The 22,500-nt window shown below is 42.9% G+C and overlaps 1 protein-coding gene across 1 annotated transcript in view; it reads left to right on the forward strand.

Moving 5' to 3' along the window:
- Positions 1 to 22,500, forward strand: part of OLA1 (Obg like ATPase 1) — a 130,233-nt gene that overhangs the window by 104,126 nt on the left and 3,607 nt on the right. The window contains exons 8-10 of the mRNA XM_075609037.1: positions 11,886 to 12,026; positions 12,705 to 12,801; positions 20,007 to 20,129. Of these exons, the coding sequence (XP_075465152.1) occupies positions 11,886 to 12,026; positions 12,705 to 12,801; positions 20,007 to 20,129 (361 nt within the window). The remainder of the gene's footprint in view (positions 1 to 11,885; positions 12,027 to 12,704; positions 12,802 to 20,006; positions 20,130 to 22,500) is intronic.

The following is a 22,500-nucleotide window of genomic DNA, read 5'->3' on the forward strand; positions in this document are numbered from 1 at the left end:
AAAGAGAGGGGAGGGGGGGGAGAAGGGGAGGGGGGGGAGAAGGGGAGGGGGGGGGAGAAGGGGAGGGGGGGAGAAAGAGGGGAGGGGGGGGAGAAAGAGGGGAGGGGGGGGAGAAAGAGGGGAGGGGGGGAGAAAGAGAGGGGAGGGGGGGAGAAAGAGAGGGGAGGGGGGGAGAAAGAGAGGGGAGGGGGGGAGAAAGAGAGGGGGGGAGAAAGGGAGGGGGGGAGAAAGGGAGGGGGGGGAGAAAGAGAGGGGAGGGGGGGGAGAAAGAGAGGGGAGGGGGGGGAGAAAGAGAGGGGAGGGGGGGGAGAAAGAGAGGGGAGGGAAGAAAGAGAGGGGAGGAGGGGGGGAAAGAGAGGGGAGGGGGGGGGGAAAGAGAGGGGAGGGGGGAGGAGAAAGAGAGGGGAGGGGGGAGGAGAAAGAGAGGGGAGGGAGGAGAAAGAGAGGGGAGAGGGGAGGGGGGGAGAAAGAGAGGGGAGGGAAGAAAGAGAGGGGAGGGGGGGGAGAAAGAGAGGGGAGGGGGGAGGAGGGGGAGGGGAGGGAAGAAAGAGAGGGGAGGGGGGGGGGAGAAAGAGAGGGGAGGAGGGGGAGGGGAGGGAAGAAAGAGAGGGGAGGGGGGGGGAGAAAGAGAGGGGAGGGGGGGGGAGAAAGAGAGGGGAGGGGGGGGGGGGAAAGAGAGGGGGGGGGGGGGAAAAGAGAGGGGAGGGGGGGGAGAAAGAGAGGGGAGGGGGGGGGAGAAAGAGAGGGGAGGGGGGGGGAGAAAGAGAGGGGAGGGGGGGGGGGAGAAAGAGAGGGGAGGGGGGGGGGGGAGAAAGAGAGGGGAGGGGGGGGAGAAAGAGAGGGGAGGGGGGGGGAGAAAGAGAGGGGAGGGGGGGGGAGAAAGAGAGGGGAGGGGGGGGAGAAAGAGAGGGGAGGGGGGGGAGAAAGAGAGGGGAGGGGGGGGGAGAAAGAGAGGGGAGGGGGAGGGGAGAAAGAGAGGGGAGGGGAGAAAGAGAGGGGAGGGGGGGGGAGAAAGAGAGGGGAGGGGGGGGGGAGAAAGAGAGGGGAGGGGTGGGGGTGAGCGGGCTGTTTGTGAGGTCCAGCAGAGTGGTGGCAGGAGGGGTGGTGATAGTGTTCTGTTTCTGCTGTCTGGCGGCGGCGATGTGGGGTACGTGTGCTGATAGAGGGTGTTGTTGGGGGGGGGGTGCCGCATGGCTGGCCGTTCCACTTCCCGCCTCGGGACCGGGCGGGCCTAACTCTCGGAGCACGCAAGTGCCTGTGCTCCCCCTGCGGGAGCACCACGTGGCACACCAATGGCTGTACCTCCGCCTACCGTGCACGACCGCCGGACCCGAAGCGGGGAACCTGACTGCTAGACCCCTTCTGGCCGCCAGACCCCTCTGCTCCCCGAAACCACCCCTCCCCGCCGGCAGCGTGCTCGTTTTAGAGGACCCGCGGCGGAAAGTGCCGCGTGGGGTAAGGGCGTAGCAAAGGGGCCGTAATGGTGATAGGGGGTGGCTCTGTTGTTGCAGGCCAGCGCCAGGAAGGGAGAAGGGGTGAGAGGGTGGGTGGTGAAGGGCGGCCAGCCGTTGAGGAGGGCCAGAGGGGTGACAGTTGGGGTGTGTGTGTGTGTGTGTGTGTGTGTGTGTGTGTGTGTGTGTGTGTGTGTGTGTGTGTGTGTATATATATATATATATATATATATATACAGTGGTTGACAAATCACCAAAAAATCTACTCGCCACCTAGTACCAAACGTGTGCTGCTTGGGCCAATATTTACTCGCCCGGGGGTTAAATCCACTCGCCCGGGGCGAGCAAATGTATAGGTTTGTCGAACACTGTATATATATATATATATATATATATATATATATATATATATATATATATCCAGCACAGCTCCAATAAAAAAATACTGTTTTTGCACTAGGAGATCCCTTGAGGACCGAAACCTTGATCTCCTACAGTAAAATAACTATTTTTGTATTGGAGCAGTACTGGTTCCACTTTGATCTACATTAGCCTTCTAGCTATATCTTGCACCTCTGTATTGCACTTTTTGGAGTGCATTGTCCTCGCGGTCTCTCTCTCTCTCATTCTTTTTCTCTCTCTCTATTTATCTCATATCTCTCTCTCTCTCTCTCTCTCTCACACACATCTAGATATCTATCTCTCTATTTATAAAATATATATATATATATATATATATATATATATATATATATATTCTGCTGCCGCGATAGTGGCTGATGATAATTTGTAGTACATTTTTGTTTCATTGATTTTAAAGAAGTGTTGAACATCATAGAATCTGGTCTGCTGCAAAGTTTTTTTTTGTTTCGGGGGGGGGGGGGGGAAGAGGGGCTTTTTAAACTGAGTGATTAGCTGAAATAATGACCCTGTCAGCCTTAATCACATTAAAATGTGGTTAACATCATTTAATTTTTTCCACTTAATATGCAAAAATTTCCAGTAGATTTGCAGTGAAGGCCATTGAAATTCCATTAGAACAAGAATAAAAATTTCAGGCATCATTTATTCAGTGAAGGAATAAAGGTCTCAATTGGAAACTGCAAAATCTATTAGGGAAACTATGAATCATCTCATTGCATTATACTGTATTTTTGTGTACCTATCGTCCAAAGCCTAAATAAACGTTTCCCTGGGAGGTTAATGTAGATAGGGATAGAAGTAGCGCTCCAACGCAAAATCATTTATACATACACATGTACACAGACACACACACAGACACACACACACCTTTTGTATGGTGCCAATATATTCAGCAGTGCAGTATAGTGTGGGAGGGAGGATAATCTTGAATAACAAAGCAGGTATATAGAAGTCCAAACAATCTGAGACCATATGAAAGAGGCCCCTGTCCCAAGGAGCTTACAATCTAAATACATATATATCCGTAGAGGGAGTTACAAATGCAGTCAGGGATACAAGTATTGAGCATGTATTTATTCCCCAATGAGCATCAAATCTAATGGTGTAAAGGTATAGCATCCATATTTGTCTCTCCCTCCGGTCACGTTGTTGGTACGCCCTGCCTTTCTTAGATCATTTATGCTTTGTGTATTTTTATGTAGTGAATGGATGTTCACTGTCAGATCCAAACATACCCGCCAGGCAGACTGAGCAGCGAAGCCCCAGTCTGCCTTCAGAATGATGCAGGCAGCTTTACTCGTTCACTGCCAGGCTCGTCCCTGTTGTAATTTATATACACCGCGTAGGTGTGCACTCCAATCCGCTCAGCTAAGAGGAGTCAGGTATCCCTTCTCCTTCCTGACCCCGATGTGGGAAGTCACCAGGGAGCTGCTGAAATGGGAGGATATCGATGTCAGATTTCTGTAATGGGATAAATGCTGCCCTGTATCACTGAAATCAATATGCATTCCACATGGGGGACAACAGAAATAAGACCTTATAATAAATAAAACAAGAACTATTTACCCAACTAGATCAATTTGCCTCCAGCAAATATCTTGCACTCTGGTCATCTGCTTTTATATGCGGAGTGTAAAGTAAGGTTTGTATGGGACCACATAGAAACTAGACAAAACGGGGCAGACAAAACATTAGTGGTAACCCACAGTCACGAGCTATAATATAATATGCTGCATATGTCTGTGCACATTTACCATAAGTCACTACTGTTGCCCTTAAAATAATTAGTAGGTACAATAAACTGACCTTACGGAAAACAAATGTGTGTGCGACATTTAAGTTTATACAGCTGTGCGAAAAGAAAACAGATGTCAAACAGTGGCGGGGTGTATTCTGTCCGTATTCCATCACATAGCGAGCCATGAGCCGGTCAGCAGTAAATACATTTTGTTGAGAGAGGATAAGTCATTAAACTAGGGTTATGTGATTAGCTATACTTACCCAAGCAATTATATTTTTAAGCATATTGTAGATCGCTCTGGGGACTTTTATTACCTACAAGATCAATACAACATAGCCCAGATTTGTCCATACTAATCCAGTGTAATTCCTGGATAGTATATTCTATATCTGCATAAAGTACTCATTAGGTCACATATATCCAGTGAATTTTTACTAGGTATTACGATTGATTTTATTATATGTCATCCTTATCCGAAACGTATGTATGCTATAGGGTTGATTACATTCAATTATTTCTTACATGTATAATGCACGTGTAGTATGTAGATGTCTCTTGTTTTATACAATAAGGCAAAGTAAGTTTCCGGAAAAATGGTATTGTAGAAAAAATATTTTAAGTCGCCATGCTTTTGGGATCTTTGCTTTTGCAACTGTTCTGCCTAGAGATCTGTCTGAAAAGGTTGGCAAGGCTACAATATAGGCTGAAAAAGACCTGTCTGGATCAACCACGCAGACCAACTCTGAATCACAGAGAATCCCTGAATCTTGGATGAAATATGTCATGTTTTGACGTGTTTTTTTTTCCTCACTGCAAAAACTGTTCTAAATAAATAAAAATAAAAAAACACCCAGTGCATGTTAACAAAAGATGTGATCATTTCCATCCTAAATCTTCCTGGTAAGAACTTTTCTATCTTGACAATTATGAGAATGAGCTTGTATATAAATGTGAACGTTACAGGGATGTGAACAAGCTATACAGACAGCCTTTCAGCGTATATACAGAGAGTGCTTCACTGCCTTATTCTTTCAGTGAGGAAATGGCAGGTCCGGTGTCAGTCACTTCAGAAACCTTTGCACCTCTGCGCTCATTTACTGCTAGAATGTACCAGCTTTGCTTCTGCTTTGTGAAGATCATCTGTCAACACTTTAAGATATTTGCCTTTGTTATTAAGCTTGTGCTGCTCTACACTGTCAGGTTTTTTTTTTGTGTGTGTGCCAATTATAGTTAAGTTACAATGGAGTATACACTGAATCAGTCTCTCAGTGGCGGCATAGAAATGATTTGTAAGTCTTTATTCATCTGGATTTCACAATCGACGACCTGCGGAATGAAAATAATCTCTCCAAGGAGTCAATAGCAGTGCTGTTAAAATGACAGTGTACTACCAACGTTCCACAATATAAATGTAACCCGTTCTGTGGTGCATTGTATTAAAAATGCAGTGCTATTCAGCTGGTCAAAGCCTTTTATTTATTTATTCTCATTGGGGTCCTATAGTTTTCTGTTTTGCATAGCAGGATGTAAACAAGCGGTTTTGGATTAACTCTTGAATACATGCACATGCGTGTTCCAATCTATGTGACATTGGGCTAATAACTTCTCTGTGCCTTCACAGGGTATACTAAATAGAGCAACATTCCTTGCTGTACTTTAAAAAGAAAATAATAATAATAATAAAAAAATGTTTTCATTTATGCAGCATTTGATTACCTTTAATGAAAGCTAGTTCCCTAAGGTGCAGGTCGACCTGTTCATCTGTGATCGATCAGCAAAGATCCTGCTTCCCCGGGTTCACCTAATGGCGACCTTTCAGTTTCGATCAGCAGCTACAATGTAACCTTATATTACGAAGGTAACATTGTCTATTGTTAGAGTTTGCAGCTCAGCCACAGTCTCCTGCTGGGAACACTGCAACACTTTCCTGTTTGTGATAATTTGTTGCCAAAGATCTTGCACTGCTGGATAGGTGTGCTAAAACATGCTATAGCAACCAAAGGATGCCGAGTATATTAAATCTCATTGAGAGTTGCATATTTTTGTTTAAGTGTTTAATACTAGATAACTGATTTATTGAAAAAACACATAGGATATTGAATGTTTTAAGGAATGTATAAGATGCATGTATATGTATATCTCGATCTCATCTTCAGCCCTTGTCGATCAGCAGCTGGATGCAGTCCTCACCAATGGTCTTCCAGTACTGCGGATGCAACCCTCTCTTCCACATGTTAATCCAACAAATTTCTGGATTTTCTGCCTCCCATCTTGCTTTTGGTTATCGTCTTGGTCTTTTGATATCACTTGGAATCCATTTGAGTACCATCATTGTGCAACAATGGTCATTTCTTCTTGCGATATTTATGGCCCACTACCATTTTAATTTTCCCATCCGTGTGATGTATCAAGACTTTTGCTTGCTTTCGAACACATTCATCCTTTTTCCCCTCCCCTCTCTGGGTAATACCCAGCATACAGCTCTCCATACTTTTCTGAGTTGTCTGAAGTTTCTGAATTGTTTTCGCATCTAGGGTTCAAGTTTCACATACATGAGTACAGGCAGAATACACTGGTGGAAAACTTTTCTCTGGAGGCACAGTTGGAGGTTCCCTTGAAAGATTGTCTTGTACCTTTTACTCCATCCCATCTTCATTCTCCTATTCATTTAATTAGAAAGGTTCCCATCCATTGTTACTTTTGGCCACGGTAGATATAGTCTTAGACTTCTAGTTCTATTCCATTTATTTGGATCTTTGTAGAGTTCATACATTTGTTGGCCATCGCTTTGGCCTCATGATTCATGTGGAGGTCCACCTGCTTACTTTGTCAAGTTCTGATTTGTTCCTAGTGTTCTTCTGGACTTGTGACAAAAATAACATGAGTGTACCTTTTGCAGTAGAATAACATCCACCTTTAAGACCCACCTTAAGACACACTTGCTTAAAGAAGCATATGAATAGCACTGTGGATATTCTGAACACGATACATAAAGCTTGGCCCCCTGCAGATGCACTTACCAGAACTCCCTCCTACTGTCTCTGTACGTTCTCCCTACCTACCAATTAGAATGTAAGCTCCTCGGGGCAGGGACTCCTCTTCCGAAATGTTACTTTTATGTCTAAAGCACTTATTCCCATGATCTGTTATTTATATTATCTGTTATTTATTTGATTACCACGTGTATTACTACTGTGAAGCGCTATGTACACTAATGGCGCTATATAAATAAAGACATACAATACAATACAAAGGAAAATGTATACTGCTTTAGAAACTTTTTTCCATGGCTTGCATTATAACTCCAGTCTTATATTTGCAACTTTGAAATAAATGATAGCATTTTATTCAACAGTTGGACACCAGCTCCTAACTCTTACTTAATAAAAGCAGTATATTTGTTCCTATTCTTTGTCAAATACACACACCACACACACCACACATGCCCACTTAACTGTAGATCACAAAATGCAAAGAATAAGGTGCCCGCAGACAAATATATAAATTAATACAAATCATAGGTATGCTTCAATATTGCAAGAAGCAGTGACATTTTAGAAAGCAACATTTCACTGATTGTGTTGAAAAAGGGCAAAACCTGAATAGCATGATAAAATGTCCCTTTTCTTTGCAATGTTGATGTGCCCATGCTCTAAACTTGATTTGTATGATATTTGATACATTATGCTGTTCACACTTGTTCAGTCGGCAAGGTTTAAATGTGACAACCTAATTAACATATTTTGAACTATGAGACGCCAGTTAAAATGGCAAAGTTACATAGCAGAGTTCTTTCAGTTTATTGTGAAGCCAATTTATGCTAATCAGTATCCTCAATACATGTTGAGTATCTAATACTGAAATAGTCCAGCACTCCCTAAATGGAAAAATTGAAATCACTAGTATGCAACCAATAAGTAAATTTTAATGAAAACACAAATGAATCAAAAAAACATGCAGCGTCACAAATATAGAACATAAACATATAGGTATAATCACATATAACGTATGTGAAGGAAGGATATACAAGGGAGACAAGTTGTAAAAAAAATGGGGATAGTGTATGTGTCGGGGTAGGGGCAAAACAGCACAAAAAAGGGGGGGCGGTAAGTGGGTATATAGCGGAGTGCAGGGGGGCAAAGTTTCGGGAATTAACCCTTTGTCAGGCCCGTTCCCCTATGTCCCAGAGGGCCAAAGGGTACTTCCCTAGCCCCTAAACTCACAAGCACCTGTAAATGCCCAAAATAAAAACATGAAAAAACCTCCACTAATCCTGTGATATATAATGTCTAAGTCAAAAGATGCAATATCCCTGAACCTAGGCAAAAAGGAGCAGTGTATCCAGCAACACCAGAATAAATGCTGGTCTAAGCGTTCAGATAATCGGTAAAGTATCTGCATGCCCAATTTTGGTGGGGATAAGGGGGCGGTGGGGGAGACGCAGGGACATCTGTCCCGAGCTCTGCGATAGAGGAAGTTAGGCTCTGACGGAAGTCAGCCCAGCTTCTGTTTTCAACCGGCCCCCCGCCTGGGTAGGGCCTGTATGGACACTGCATCTCTGCTGCACATGTATGTAGGGCCAGGGGTGGGAGAGTGGGACTGGGGACGGAAGGCAAAGAGAGAGAGAGTGGGGGGGGGGGGGGGGGCGAGACTCACATGGCCAGCAACAGGGGGAAGTGGACACCCCCCCCCCCTCATCTTAGAAAAAACCAAGCCGGCTGTAAGCTCAAGGAAAAAAGCCGAATATAGTCTGTAATTGATAAAAGCTTAAACAGGATAGTCGGGGTAATAGGCACTAATATAGAGGTGACGTGAGGCAGCGGTGAGGGTGATGATCAGCAGGATGTAGCCATGAGATGTAAACAAATCCCTGGAAACAAGAGGCTGCTGCAAACGTCAAACAATCCCAAACACGCTGGGTATCCGACGTGGAGTAACAAGAATACTCACAATCAATCGCCGGTTCCCCTTCCTCGTGGCCAAACAGGACTGTGAAACGGCTCCTGAATCCCCAGACGGCGTCTCTCCGATCCACAGAAGTTCAATGACAAAAAAGAAGATCAGTATGACTGCCAAATGAAGTAAAAAAAACTTTATTGCACTACATTAAAAATGAAGACATCACTGGAGGAGGAGCTTTTTTGTGTGTGATGTCTTCATTTTTAGTCATACTGATCTTCTTTTTTGCCACCACACCCCCCCCCCCCTTCCCTCACTTCCCCACCCCTTTGACAACTCTGTGTCCCGGTGGAGACTAGTCCTGGGCCCCCAGGAAAGCTGTCAGTGGCCCTGAGTATCTGCATCTTAAAGTAATTTTAGGAAGAAGAAAAAACTGCAATGCACCACCAATGAAGAGGGTGACCAAGAAATATATATGAATGAAAAAAGTTTGGGTCATAAGCAATAAGACCGACATGTTTCTCGCATAATGTGCTTTATCAAGGTCCCTTGGAGGATTCCGATCTTTTCTGGACTGAGGAGAAGAGTTTCATCACAACCTAAGCAGCTTTAGGGAGTACCCAGTCAGACGACAGTGGAGTGCAGTTAAACATTTGGGGGAATATACCAGGTGCTTTTTGGATTTTAAAGACCAGAGAAACGGAGCGTCCATTTATTTTCCTGGATGCTGCAGGCTCTTATTTGGAGCTAGCCAGGTTTGCACCATCTCTATCTCTTATTTACCATATTATCCTTACTGGACCCCCCGTAGACTGACTCCCTATAATGCTCTATGGACTTGATCAGTTCCTCTTATATTGATTTATAGTAGTATATATATTCTGAGGGGAGACCTCATTAGTCTCTCCCCTATTTGTATGATTACTCTGAGCCCCAGGATTCTTCATTGGATTTAAAGATCTTGAGAGCAGGTTTCTTTTTCAGCAGGGTCCGTAACTCGGCATTCACACCTTCTTTTTAAATTCAGGTTGGTGTAGTGTGCAGACAGGTTTACAAAAGTGAACTTCCCAACATATAAACAGCTCTTTATCACATCGTAAAAATGGTCCCATACAAGTCCTCCTCTGTGACTCCATTTAATCTTATAATCGCAGTGGTCTCCTGCTGCTCCCTGACATGAGTGCTCATGAACTTGTTCTAGGCTCCGAGATGACATTTTACATGGAATGTTCAAACGTTCTTAACCCATCATTTCAAACCACTCATCCCACAATAACTGTAACAATCCTGTTTGAAATCTGGGTGATTAGTAGGCCGAGAAATTGAATATAACATTTATATATAATAGTCCTTTATATTCACAGAGAGCCGTGCACAGTACACCCTGCCACTAATAAGGCAAAATCTTACCGGTTCTTCATTTTCTCTCTTTTATTTCTTTAGGTCCACTTGGTAATTTCCGAGAACTGGTAAGACCAGAAAGAGACCTGTTTTATATACCCCAAACTCTTACTAGTTAACATTTTAAACTCTAACCATAGAACCTCCAGCCAAATTCTTCCAATTTTTGGGTCTTATGTGATGATGCTTCATATTTCGCAGGACTCTCTCATACTGAGAAAAGTAGAATGAATGTTTCCGTTATATAGCTGGTGCATCCTAAATAAGTTGGATTCTTACATATGGAACATATAAAAACTACCAGATACATAATCCACCAATAAGTGAATATTACACAGGTCCACTTCCATAATCCATATATGATCAATTTAAACACTTATATCGGGTCCTTGTTTGCTGCAGGTACTCAGAGCTACCTACAAAAGTGCTTATACAGTATAGCTGAATGACAATGGTGATATGAATTATTTTGACCGTGCCTGCCCAATGTATTGGGTAAACCGCGGCATTAACTGCATCTTTTAAACTTTGTTCTACAATTATCATTACAAATGATGATATAGATGGAGAGAGAATTTCGTTTCAGATAATGTATGCAAATTTCTGTTTCCTTTAGCTAAGCGCAAGTTATATATTATTTCATTAACCTTCGATAGCAGAGATGAGCTTGTGATCTAGTCATCGTATCGTTCAAAATGAGATGTTTACAAGTCCTTTTATTCTACAAGCGGTTTAGTTTTGTCTTCTGTTTGCTTTTTTTTAACCTATAAATCATCACCGCATTTGACATTTTTGGTTGAGAGTATTTAATGGGAAACAAATAAATACTCTGTGCGTTGTTATGCAACATAAAGCATTTGAATAAAAAGTGACAGAAATGTGCATTTTTCGTAGATATTGATCTCCGGCTCAGTGTTTCAGGTCTGTGAAGGTTTGGTGTAGCTGAAACCCCTTCTGATCATTCCATTGTGAGAAATCAAATAATGTAGAAATCAACAATGTGGGCCTGGAAAGGGTCGGTGTAGAAATGTAATGTTTAAAATCATGCAATGAGGGTGAAGAATAATAATATTTAAAAAATGTGCAAAATGATCATGCGGTCTGGGCTTGAAATGCCACTTTGACATCTGGATCTATAACGCGCCATAGTCAGCAGGTTTACGCATACAAAATGGATCCACACTGGCTGCCATTTTCTATAAAGCTCAGAAAACAAGGCAGCAAGCCCACCTACTCGTGGTTTTTGTTATTATTTTACGGAATTCGAACTGGGGAATCCTCCGGAAACCGAATTGCCCTGTTTTTTAGCTCTAGGAATCCCCGGGTTCCTGAGATGCATACTGTTTTAGCTGCTAGTGTTTTTTTTTTTCCCCTAGGGAAAAACAAAATGGCCTCTAAATCTCACTGGTCCCGTTGCCCAATAGGAAGCTGCCACGTCATCCGGGGAGGGATGTTGTGGCTTCCTATTGGACAACTGTTTAATTGTATATTAAGTAATTTCAGCATATAAACTGGTAAATATCTCGCCAACCAGTGGTCCCCAGAGCTAAAAAGAGCACAATTGAGCTTCACCCGCACCCCCAGTTCGAAATTGTCAATAAAATCAATTGGAAGTTTGGCAGAATTGCGACTTTGATCCCAACCAAAATACTGCTTCACTTTGCAAATGTCCTCCTCCACGTAAGACTGGGATGTTTTGCATGCATTTATTATTCTATTTCCCTTTGTGATAATGCTTCACACAGACAAAATGTCCATAGTAAATGCGGATAAGAGGGGAAATATTAATGGAGTACACCTGAAGCAATCACTGCCTGTTAATGCCTTGACCTTGGAAAGCTATACACAAAAAGATGGCATCATAAAACCAAGCAATTCTTATGAATATGTATGTGCTACTTGATAATAATGAATGTGGCACAGTCATGCATGCACTACAAGATAATGTTGTGCCCTTTTTTTGTCTACAGGTTGATAAAAATTAAAGAGTGGGTGGACAAGCATGACCCGTGCGCCTTGGTCATTCCTTTTAGTGGGGCCTTGGAACTCACGCTCCAAGACATGAGTGATGAGGAGAAGCAGAAGTATCTGGAAGAGAAAGTGACACAAAGGTTAATTAGCATTCATTTTCCCCACACTTTATTATCAACTATTTCCTTGCTGTAATTTAATTGCTTGCGCTGATAGAATAATAAATGACAGAGTAATTACCATTATAAAGAGGGAATCTTCTCCTTTCTTTACCATGAGACAGAGTTGAAAAGATTTATTTTAAAATTAAGTTTTTAACTGTCATCTGTCATCTCGGCGCAGTGTTTTAATTATAGCATAGGTGCGAGTAATGTGCGTTTTTTTTTTTTGGAGGTGCAGCAATCGCTCCCGAAACTATTTCGTCATGTGTTAGTAGGGAAGGGAGAGTTCGTATTGGGAATAAAATAAAACAGTTGGTGGCTTTCCCTGTGTAGTTGAAATACGTGGTTTAAAGAGAGTTCCAGTGCAGCCTTCCAATTGGAGTCTTCAATCAATGACTTTGGTTTAACCTCTACCAAATGAGTTGAAGAAACGGCCCAGCCTCCGTTTTACCCATTTAACCCAGCATAACCGTGCCCTTGTCAAGCCTCTCTGGCATAGGGTTTAAAAAAAAAAAATTATTGGGGGACTATAACAAAACTTGTACCTGAAACCATTAGAAATGCTCTCCCCCTGTGTGTGCGAGTTTGTTATTGAAAATACAGCTCTAGCCCGTCCCTCTTGTGTTGCAAACCGATTGTGTTGCTTTCTCGTTTCAGTGTCTTATCCAAGATTATTAAAACTGGTTACGCAGCACTGCAGCTGGAATACTTCTTCACCGCAGGCCCCGATGAAGTACGCGCCTGGACCATCAGGGTAAGGATTTCATACTTAATTCATCAGCTCCATCCAGTTCCACACTATTGAATTCAGATGGATATCGGCGACTTTGAAGTTTGTCATGGTGGAGGTTAGCTAGTCATTACAGGCGAGCTTTTTTGTCCAAGATAACTTTAATTATTTGAGAGCTGCTGAACAGTGAAAGTGGAGCTGCATTGATTGAGGCAGGTAACAATTGATTTCTGTCTATTACATAGTCTGAATTTCTTCATCCTGTAGAATCTGGCCACCCTCCTCCTGCGGTCAGAGATAAGAGACATCAGTATTGTACTTGCTTAATCCGTGTGACTTGGTTCATCTGCAGTGAAATTGATGCTACTCGTCATTCTGTATTCACTAACCTTGTTTGGATTGCAGGTGTTTCTTTCCCCCACTTTGCCGGGTTTTTTTCCCCCTGTGGTTACATTTTCAGCCGTAAAAGCCATATATAACATCATTACACTCCTTGCAGATACACAGCTGGCCTCCAAAACGTAAAGTCAGTGTGTAATAATTCATCTCTTTAAGTGGTTTATAATTTAAGAGGTAGACTTTGTTCTGATAATGTTATACATTCCATCCAGACACTAATAAAAACCTCGATGATATGGGTTTAAAATATTGATATTCACTGATTGCACCCGTGGCGAGTGACTAATTTGTTCCCAAAGGACAATGAGAAGTGTGAAACGTTTGCTTTTAAATGGAAAATACCCTCTGTGATGGCTTCTATTATTCCCACATACATTGAAGCGCACGTAGCTACAAATTATGCATTACAAAATATGTAATTATTACAAGAACTTACAAAGACTTTCAGCTTTCCTTTGATTTCAATCAAAGAAGTACAATTTCCAGAGAGAGAGACAACAGAGCTTAAATCCTTATGCTACAGCATGTGTTTGTGACTTAGAAATCTATACAGGCCCATTTAGCAATGATGGGGTCAAAGGTGCAAGACTAAGAAATAAACAGAAATGTGACGGATCATCAACAAAGGTGTTTTTATTCTTCCATAATTACACATTTAAGTAACAGTAGGGTGTGCACGTATACACACACACACACATACACACACACATACTCAAAGGTAATCTTAGAACACCGAAAGAGAGACGGTTGCATGAAGACAAATTTATGCAACTGTTCGGGACACTTAGCGGGGGCCTGAACCGAGACCGCAGTTTCATGAGTCACTATTGTCACAAGAGAACTTGCTTCCCATGAGTGCTTAAAAGACCATGTCTATACATACTGCGCTATATGAATGCACACACAGCTGTCTCTTACACATACAAATACACAATGTAATTCCATCCCTATATAACAATAGGGACCAAATAGTATCCACACACACTTATAGTATTGCTACACCCTCTTACATTTCTCATCTACCCACACCATTGGTATACAATCTCACTCCACTCCAAACACACCTTTTTGTAAAGCGCTGTATACACTGGGCTCTTTATAAATTTATATTTACATACATACATACGCATACATCACTAACATTCAGGAACCATTTAACACCTCAAATCATAAATCGCATACAGCACAAGGGGGAGGGATAGGTTTCAGTCATAGATAGCATTCCAAGATTCACGGTTTTTCAGTTAAACCTTTCTTGCTTTATCCATTGTAACACCGCCGGAAGAAGAGATCAGTGTATAGTGTGTGTGTGTGTGTGTGTGTGTGTGTGTGTATGTAAGTATATATATATATATATATATATATATATATATATATATACTAGCTGAGAGACCCGGCGTTGCCCGGGATGTAAATGCGTAATAGGTAGTATTATTTATAAATGGTGGAACAATAGGTGACTATTTGGAGGGGATGGGAGGGAGGGAGAGTGGACAGGAGGGGGGGAGAGTGGACAGGGGGGAGAGTGGACAGGAGGGGGGGGAGAGTGGACAGGAGGGGGGGGAGAGTGGACGGGGGGGGGAGAGTGGACAGGAGGGGGGGTGACAGTGGACAGGAGGGGGGGGAGAGTGGACAGGGGGGGGAGAGTGGACAGGAGGGGGGGTGACAGTGGCCAGGAGGGGGGGAGAGTGGACAGGAGGGGGGGGAGAGTGGACAGGAGGGGGGTGACAGTGGACAGGAGGGGGGTGACAGTGGACAGGAGGGGGGGGCAGTGGACAGGAGGGGGGTTGGTTTGGTTTAAATTGACGGGTCCCTCCTCTCCACTCCCCCTGTATCTTTCTCCGCTCCTGACCCCCCCCCCCCCCCCACCCCCCATGTGTAGCTCCGGTCCCCACTCTACAGTGTCTGAGACACAGTGTAACAGACACACACACACACGCACACAGACACACACACAGTGTCCCACACACACACTGTCACGCTGTGACACACACACACATAGACACAGACACACACTCACTCACTCACACACTCACACACACTCACACACTCACACACACTCACCTCTCCTTCTGGCCGCCGCCATGTTAGTTAGTCCGCGAGGGAGGAAGGGGTCCTTCCTTCCGCCGCCATCTTAGGTGCCGCGTGGCAGCGGTAGGCTGCCCTGGCCAATGCCTGTCCCCGCGCCAGGGAGGTGAGCGGGAGGTGAGGGGAGGTGAGCGGGAGGTGAGTGGAGGGAGTGGGAGGTGGGTGGAGGGAGCGGGATGTGGGTGGAGGGAGCGGGAGGTGAGTGGAGGCAGCGGGAGGTGAGTGGAGGCAGCGGCAGGCTGCCCTGCCCACTGCCTGTCCCCGCGCCGGGGAGGGAGTTGAGCGGGAGGGAGGTTAGGTGCCGCGTGGCAGCGGTAGGCTGCCCTGGCCAATGCCTGTCCCCGCGCCAGGGAGGTGAGCGGGAGGTGAGGGTAGGTGAGTGGAGGGAGCGGGAGGTGGGTGGAGGGAGCGGGAGGTGAGTGGAGGCAGCGGCAGGCTGCCCTGCCCACTGCCTGTCCCTGCGCCGGGGAGGGAGTTGAGCGGGAGGGAGGTGAATGGAGAGGGAGGTGAATGGAGAGGGAGGTGAATGGAGCGGGAGGTGGAGGGAGTTGAGCGGGAGGGAGGTGAGTGGAGCGGGAGGTGGAGGGAGGTGAGTGGAGAGGGAGGTGTGTGTGATGGGGGGGGGGAGAGGACAGAGAGGTGTGTGTGTGTGTGTGTCCCCTTTGGCCCGTCACTCCGCCTCAGGCCAATGAGAGGTGTGCGGGGGCGGCCCAAGGGACCAATGAGATTTCCCCTAGGGACACCGGACATCCAGGCAGGCAGGCAGGCAGGCAGGCAGGCAGGCAGGCAAACATACAGTGCTTTCACTAATATAGTATAAGATAAAATATACATCTGAACCCCGTTATAACGCGGTGCTCGGGTCCACCCGATTCGACCGTGTTATAACCAGGATCGCGGGAAAAAAATGGCCACTGCGATCAGGAGCAGCGTGTTGGGGATCCGACACCACAGACATGGTGTCTGGGTCAGCTATCGCGGAGGTGCTACTGTACAGCTGAAGCGGGCATTATTGTAAAATTCACAGCGGTGATTTCGTGTGCTCTGCTGTACTCCACGCAGCATGAACGCGGCCAATCGCCCCAGGCACCCGCGCTCATCGCGATTGCTTTGTTGAATTTCATGGATTCTGTTTCTTTAAGTGCAATGAAATGAATGAATTGCAATGTGTACAGTACTGTGCTACTGTGTCAATTTAAGGTGTTTAAAAAACAGAACTCTAAAATGCCATTTTCTGCACTCGCCGCACTCGCGTCACTTGCGGTACGGTTGGAAAACTTCACGTGCCATGACGGGTATTCCGAGCGGTACACCGGGCAAAGTTTTACAATAACGGCCGCTGCAGCTTTATATGCAACAGCATGCAGCTCCTCTCCTCTGGCTGACAGATCAGCGCGAGGAGAAGGGGAGGTGCCAGCAGCAAGAGCAAGATCCCAGAAGAATCAAGGTGTGTGTTGTCCCAATGTGTGTTGTCCCAATGTGTGTTGTCCCAATGTGTGTTGTCCCAATGTTGAATGAGAATTTTTTTTTTTTTTAAGTAAAAAATTCTCAATACTTTTTTGAAGTCATGGAAAAACCATCATGCAGCTCCTCTCCTCCGGCTGGCAGATGGGGAGAGGCACCGGCAGCATGAGCAACATCCCAGAAGAATCAAGAGAGGTGTGTGTGTTCAGAATAGTTGTCCCAATGTTGAATGAATGAGTTTTTTTTTTTTAAGTCAAAAATACGCACTACTTTTTTGAAGTCATGGAAAGACCAACATGCAGCCCCTCTCTTCCGGCTGACAGATCGGCAGTACAATCAAGATCCCAGAACAATCGTGTGCGTTTTTTTTTTTTTTTAAAGTCAAAAATACTATCACTACTTTTTTGAAGTCACAGACAAATCAACAAGTGTATCTAGTGAGACTAGTGGCTTTCCATGTAACTGCCTTAATCCTGTATGTCATTTATCTGCAATTCTTGCTCCATGGACATCTAAAGAGACTTCAAATGAAAGCATTATCGAATAAACTGTTAACAGCATGTCTCACTGGCATGTAGAATAACATTTGCAATCTGAAATCCCGAAAAGTCAGATACAGTATTAAGTCCAAAGAATGATATTGCTTTTGCAGTACATAGGAGGTTAAATTATACTGACTCATAGTGTGAATTAAAACATAAATGCAGGACCCAAGTGTTTAAAGACAAGCAACTTCAGTTAGAAATAATCTGGGAGTCAAATTTGCTTCCTTAAATGCTACAACGGTTAAAAGATGAGGGATTTTAGTCAAGCAATAGCTTCTATTCTTTGTTCATGCCTCTCTCTCCTTACCTTCCATTTATAGATCTTTGTAAACAGTTCCTTCAAATAAGTTAAAATTATTGGCCCAGGAATACTGTTCATTAACTGGCTGATAACCATAAGAGATCACAGAAGGACAATCGACCTTCTTTATCAACCATATTCTTTCAGAGTTTACACCAGGGAGTCTCCCATTCCCAACACCAACAAAAGACTTTTCAAAACATTTAAATCATATTTTCTAAGTGGATATTGGGTTAAGAATAAATCAATATCAGCATATAAAGGAGCGGTCTAGGAGAAAATATTTAGTTCCTGGCTTCATATTTCATCACCTATATCATCCCCCAGGCTGAGTGTCTTCTGCTTTCTATGCTGCATCTCTGCTTGATTAGAAATGGGACTGTTTTCAAATGGAAATAAGACACCCAAACTGATTGTGTATTGAATCCGAATCACTCACCAGATCCTCTTGTTTAAAATGTGTTGAAAAAAAGATGATGGTTGTAGACCTCTGAATGCAGGTCCCTCTCATATCAGAAAGGGCGCTGTATTATGCTACTTTTTGCCATTTAAGACTATTTCAGCTAGATAATTACATTGCTATTGTACGTGTGTCCGTCCATCCGTCCGTACGTCCTCTCTGCAATAAAAAAAAAATTCAACTGGAGCCACTCTCACATCGTGTTAGAAGCGGATCCGCGTTGTAGCGGATCGAGATATACGCATGCACACACACTCACATATATACACACACGCATACAAACAGTATATGCAGTATATGTATGTACAATGTGTATAGATATATCATGTCCATATATCCTGTATTATTATTTATATATTATTTGCATCTGATCCCAGGCTGTGTTTAAAAGCTGTGTTTAAACCAGCGAGCATTTGCTTAAGGGTTCCATGTAAATAATGGATTCAAGGCAAAAGGTGCACTGTGTGCTCATTTGCATGTTATTTCCCAGAATCCCTGGCTGCAGTGGAAGCCCTGTATGATAGGTGATAATGGTGAAAAGCAGGGCTGCAGCCCTGTCTACGACATGTGAATGTGCTCACAAGTAATATTTTTATTTATTATTTTATCGGGGAGGGGGAGATTAAATGTAATGGTAATGAAAATAACTGGTTTATTTCTTTTTTTGGTGTCATTTCCATGGATTTGTTTCTTGAAAGGTTATGCTGTAAAATATGGAAGTTTTTAACATCCTGGAGGATTCCTTTACAGTACTTGTAATTTGTATAGATGTCCCCATTGCTTTAGTGGGAATGATAGTTAAACCTCTGCTAGGAGAAATGAAAGCTGGATTAGCGCAAGACTGATTGCAAGTAGCTGTGATCTAATGTGCACAGCTATTTAGTCAGGTAAGCATCAGTGAGTAACCATATTAGTCCAATACATCTTTTATTGTAAAAACTATGCTTTACAATGTCAGACTCCCGAACACTTTTACATGCTTTATTAAGCAGCCTGCAGGTCACTGTTATTCCTCAAAGTACTCTCCATGCATGTGGTGTGCATAGAAGGTATATATTCTACCATTGTCACACCAGGCATTTATTAGGCAAAACAATTTTCTTCTGCTGGATAAATTTGAATTATTTTTCAGCGATTTCGTGGGTTTTCTTCTCGCGTCTCAAAATCCATAGCAAAGCCGTAATCTGACAATGTGTTGAGCTGTTGATTAAAAAAAAAATTGCTGTGCTTTTTAAACACTCTTTATTATTTCTAATACTCTGACATTCTGGGCATTTGTACGCTTTTCTCTTTACAAAAGCACTAAGATGTTATTAATATTGTCTCTGCATAAAGTGCTAGCGCATTCTGCAGTGATCGTGTTAAAAAATATATAATATAAACAAAAAACGTGTCACCATACATTGTGATACAAAATGTAATTCACTCCTTGGAAGGGAAGTCTAAAAATCATTAAAATGGAATAATATAATACTGATTTGTGTGTGTGTGTGTACACACACACACGTGTGCTTAGTTATATATGCGTGTGTGTATTTACTCTCTTGGATTAAAATAGAATCATTTCTATATATTCAAAAGAAATAAAATGCTTCTGTAGATGATAAAACAAAAACAGAAACTCTTGTCTTTTATTCCCTCTGGGCAAACACTTTGAATTAACAATTAGAGGTCAAGGTGAAAACTGTAGCACGACTACTGTGTAAAATCAATACAGTATCTGATAACCATTATGTACAGACCAGAAATAAATATCGAAGCATGCCTTCTGTAGTGTTTTTGTTTAGCTGCAATAAAGGCAATTTTCTTAAACACCACCCAGTGTTGGGGAGTTAACCGATTGCGAAGCCGCCCTGTTAACAGGTCTGAAATAGTGTCACTGCGGTCCAGATTTACATCAGCTGACAGAACCACCACTCCTGTAATCCATCTTCCTGAACAATTAATTCTCGTCTGCTCTTCCTTTTGACAGAAAGGGACAAAGTCTCCTCAGGCTGCAGGGAAGATTCACACAGATTTCGAGAAGGGTTTCATTATGGCAGAGGTAATGAAATTTGACGATTTCAAAGAAGAAGGCACGGAAACAGCTGTCAAGGTGAGTCCTCTCCCTGCTTCACTTTTCAGGAATCTCCCGATGGAGAGCACAGCAAGGTCGGGCGATGAGGGATTCTGGCTGTCACCTTTCCTGGGCTAAGAAACCACCATCTTTTTGTGGAAGCAGAATTGACTTTTTAGGATAAACTCTTGACAGGTTGCAAAATATGACAAGAGAAGTTAAACATCATGTTCCCAAAAATGACTGGTCTTATTTTTTTTCCCCTACCTGCAGAATAAGTTAATTGCCTGTAAATATGTATTGCGTTCCGTTTACTTTTTGGGCAGAAATCTGTTTTTTTTTTTCATTTAAATGCAGAAAAGCAAATTACTTAAGTATGCAACATTTTGTTGTTATATATATACGATCATAAAATAAGCAAATAATGGGAACAGCCACATTCCTTTTTGTATGTAGTCAGAAGGCAAATAAAGGAATGTCATATAATTGCATTACAGCAATAAAGGCAAAAGTGGTTAAAAGAAAGTTAAAATACCAAGGCAGCACCTTCACATCATCATGTTTTACTGCCTGACATTAACGTTTTAATATACTCCTCCTCCAAAGCACCAACCCCTCTTAGCAGCCTGTATTCTATCTGCAAAAATGTGAGAGCACTTAAATCATTTTTTATGTTGCATATTTTATAAAACGGCTACAAAAAATACAACTGTACTAATGACAAAATGTAGAATACATACAGACTTAATCTGTGGCAGGTGTGGGGTTTACAGGTAAATGATGTAGATACTGCGCTGAGTCAAATGTTCTAATGGTTTGGGTTAGGAATATTGAACATTTTCAACTTTGGCCTTACTGCGCTTGTTATTTGACATCAATATTTCAAAGTACGTGATTTTGATGAGAAGAAAAGGCCATTACCAAAATAAAGATCTGTAAACATTCAAACTAGTTATTCTTTGTGACATTGAGAGCTGACATGTGGGAGTCCCCTATTCTGTTTTCCTTTATATTCTCCACCACTCTAGGCTCTTCCTTACAGTAGGGAGGAACTTTTTCGACAGCATGCCAGTTGTTATCCACAGTTAGTCATAATCTGTGCCTTTCTTTCAAGTGTTTTAGGGTGGTGGGGGGGTGGAGGGTTACAAAAAGAAGATTTTTTTATTTTTTACTAGTAAAGATGGTTTGCACGTAAAGCCGCAAAACATGTGAAATCTTATGTTTTTTCAAATAAATCGGTTATGTAGTATTTGATAATAGTGATTTTTTTTATTATGCAACGCTTAATGCCATTTTTGATGCGTTTTAATATACTGAGCATCCTTTTTATTTCTATAGCAGGCTTTAGCACACCTCCCCAGCAGTGCAAGATCTTTGTAACACTTTCCTGTTTGTGATCATTTGTTGTCAATGTTCCCAGGATTTTGAGCTGTAAACTGTAACAATAGTCAATGTTATCATAGTAATAACCAGATACCTTGTAGCTACCGAGTTACGCTGACTGAAAAGGTGATCGAAATTGAAAGACAGCCATTATGTTAGGCACACAATCAGGAGTTTTACAGATTTATAACAGGAGCAGCAAACAATTGCCAGCGTAGGTAAGAATGTAGAATTATACATTGCCACATGCTTTACATAAAAAAATAATAAGCAAAAAAGGAGTATGTAGTATTGCTGCTTTAGGCCGTGATTATACCCCAAAAACCGCCGGCCGCGACATTGCGCGGCTCAAAAACAAATGGCTGAAATTCAATTAAAGTAAACATAACCAGCGGCATCTGGTATAATCGTAGCCTTAATGTTAACTTTATGCTTTTTGTTGTTGCTGCTGTTGGTAAGGCACAGCTATAAATACATGTCCATTTAATAATGCTAGTTAAATGGGCAACCTTCTATGCAACTTCTAGTCACTCATATATTATCTGCTTTGCTGCCAGACGGGCCTACATTACAATGCACTGGCATTAAAATACTTTTTCTCAGACATATAAAGGAGTAACGCACCTTTTGCAATGAAGGAGCTGAACTAAATGTCAAAGAAGACACTTTTGACTTGGACATGCTGCTCCTGCTGTGTATTCGTCTATCGAACCAAGTAATCATTTCTTATCATAGATGTAGCTGCTTTATTTCTTCTGCTGTGCTGAGAAATACATTGCAGGCCTCGCTGGCTTTCAATTCGGCGTTTGATGAGAATAGAAGCATAATGTAACATATTTGATGCTGGGGGAGTTTGACGCATTGCTCTGCAGTGTATTGGTGGCCCCTGGCAACAACACAGCCACCTTTACACTAGATTAAGTGCAGATTACATTACAAAGAATGCAATATTTTTTTACATTTGTGTCTGCTTTCTCAACACTAGAGGGCAGGTGCTGATTAGATGCTTAAAGTAATAACTTAGTAA

Source organism: Ascaphus truei, chromosome 7 (genome assembly GCF_040206685.1).
Source record: "Ascaphus truei isolate aAscTru1 chromosome 7, aAscTru1.hap1, whole genome shotgun sequence".
Lineage (NCBI taxonomy): Eukaryota > Metazoa > Chordata > Amphibia > Anura > Ascaphidae > Ascaphus > Ascaphus truei.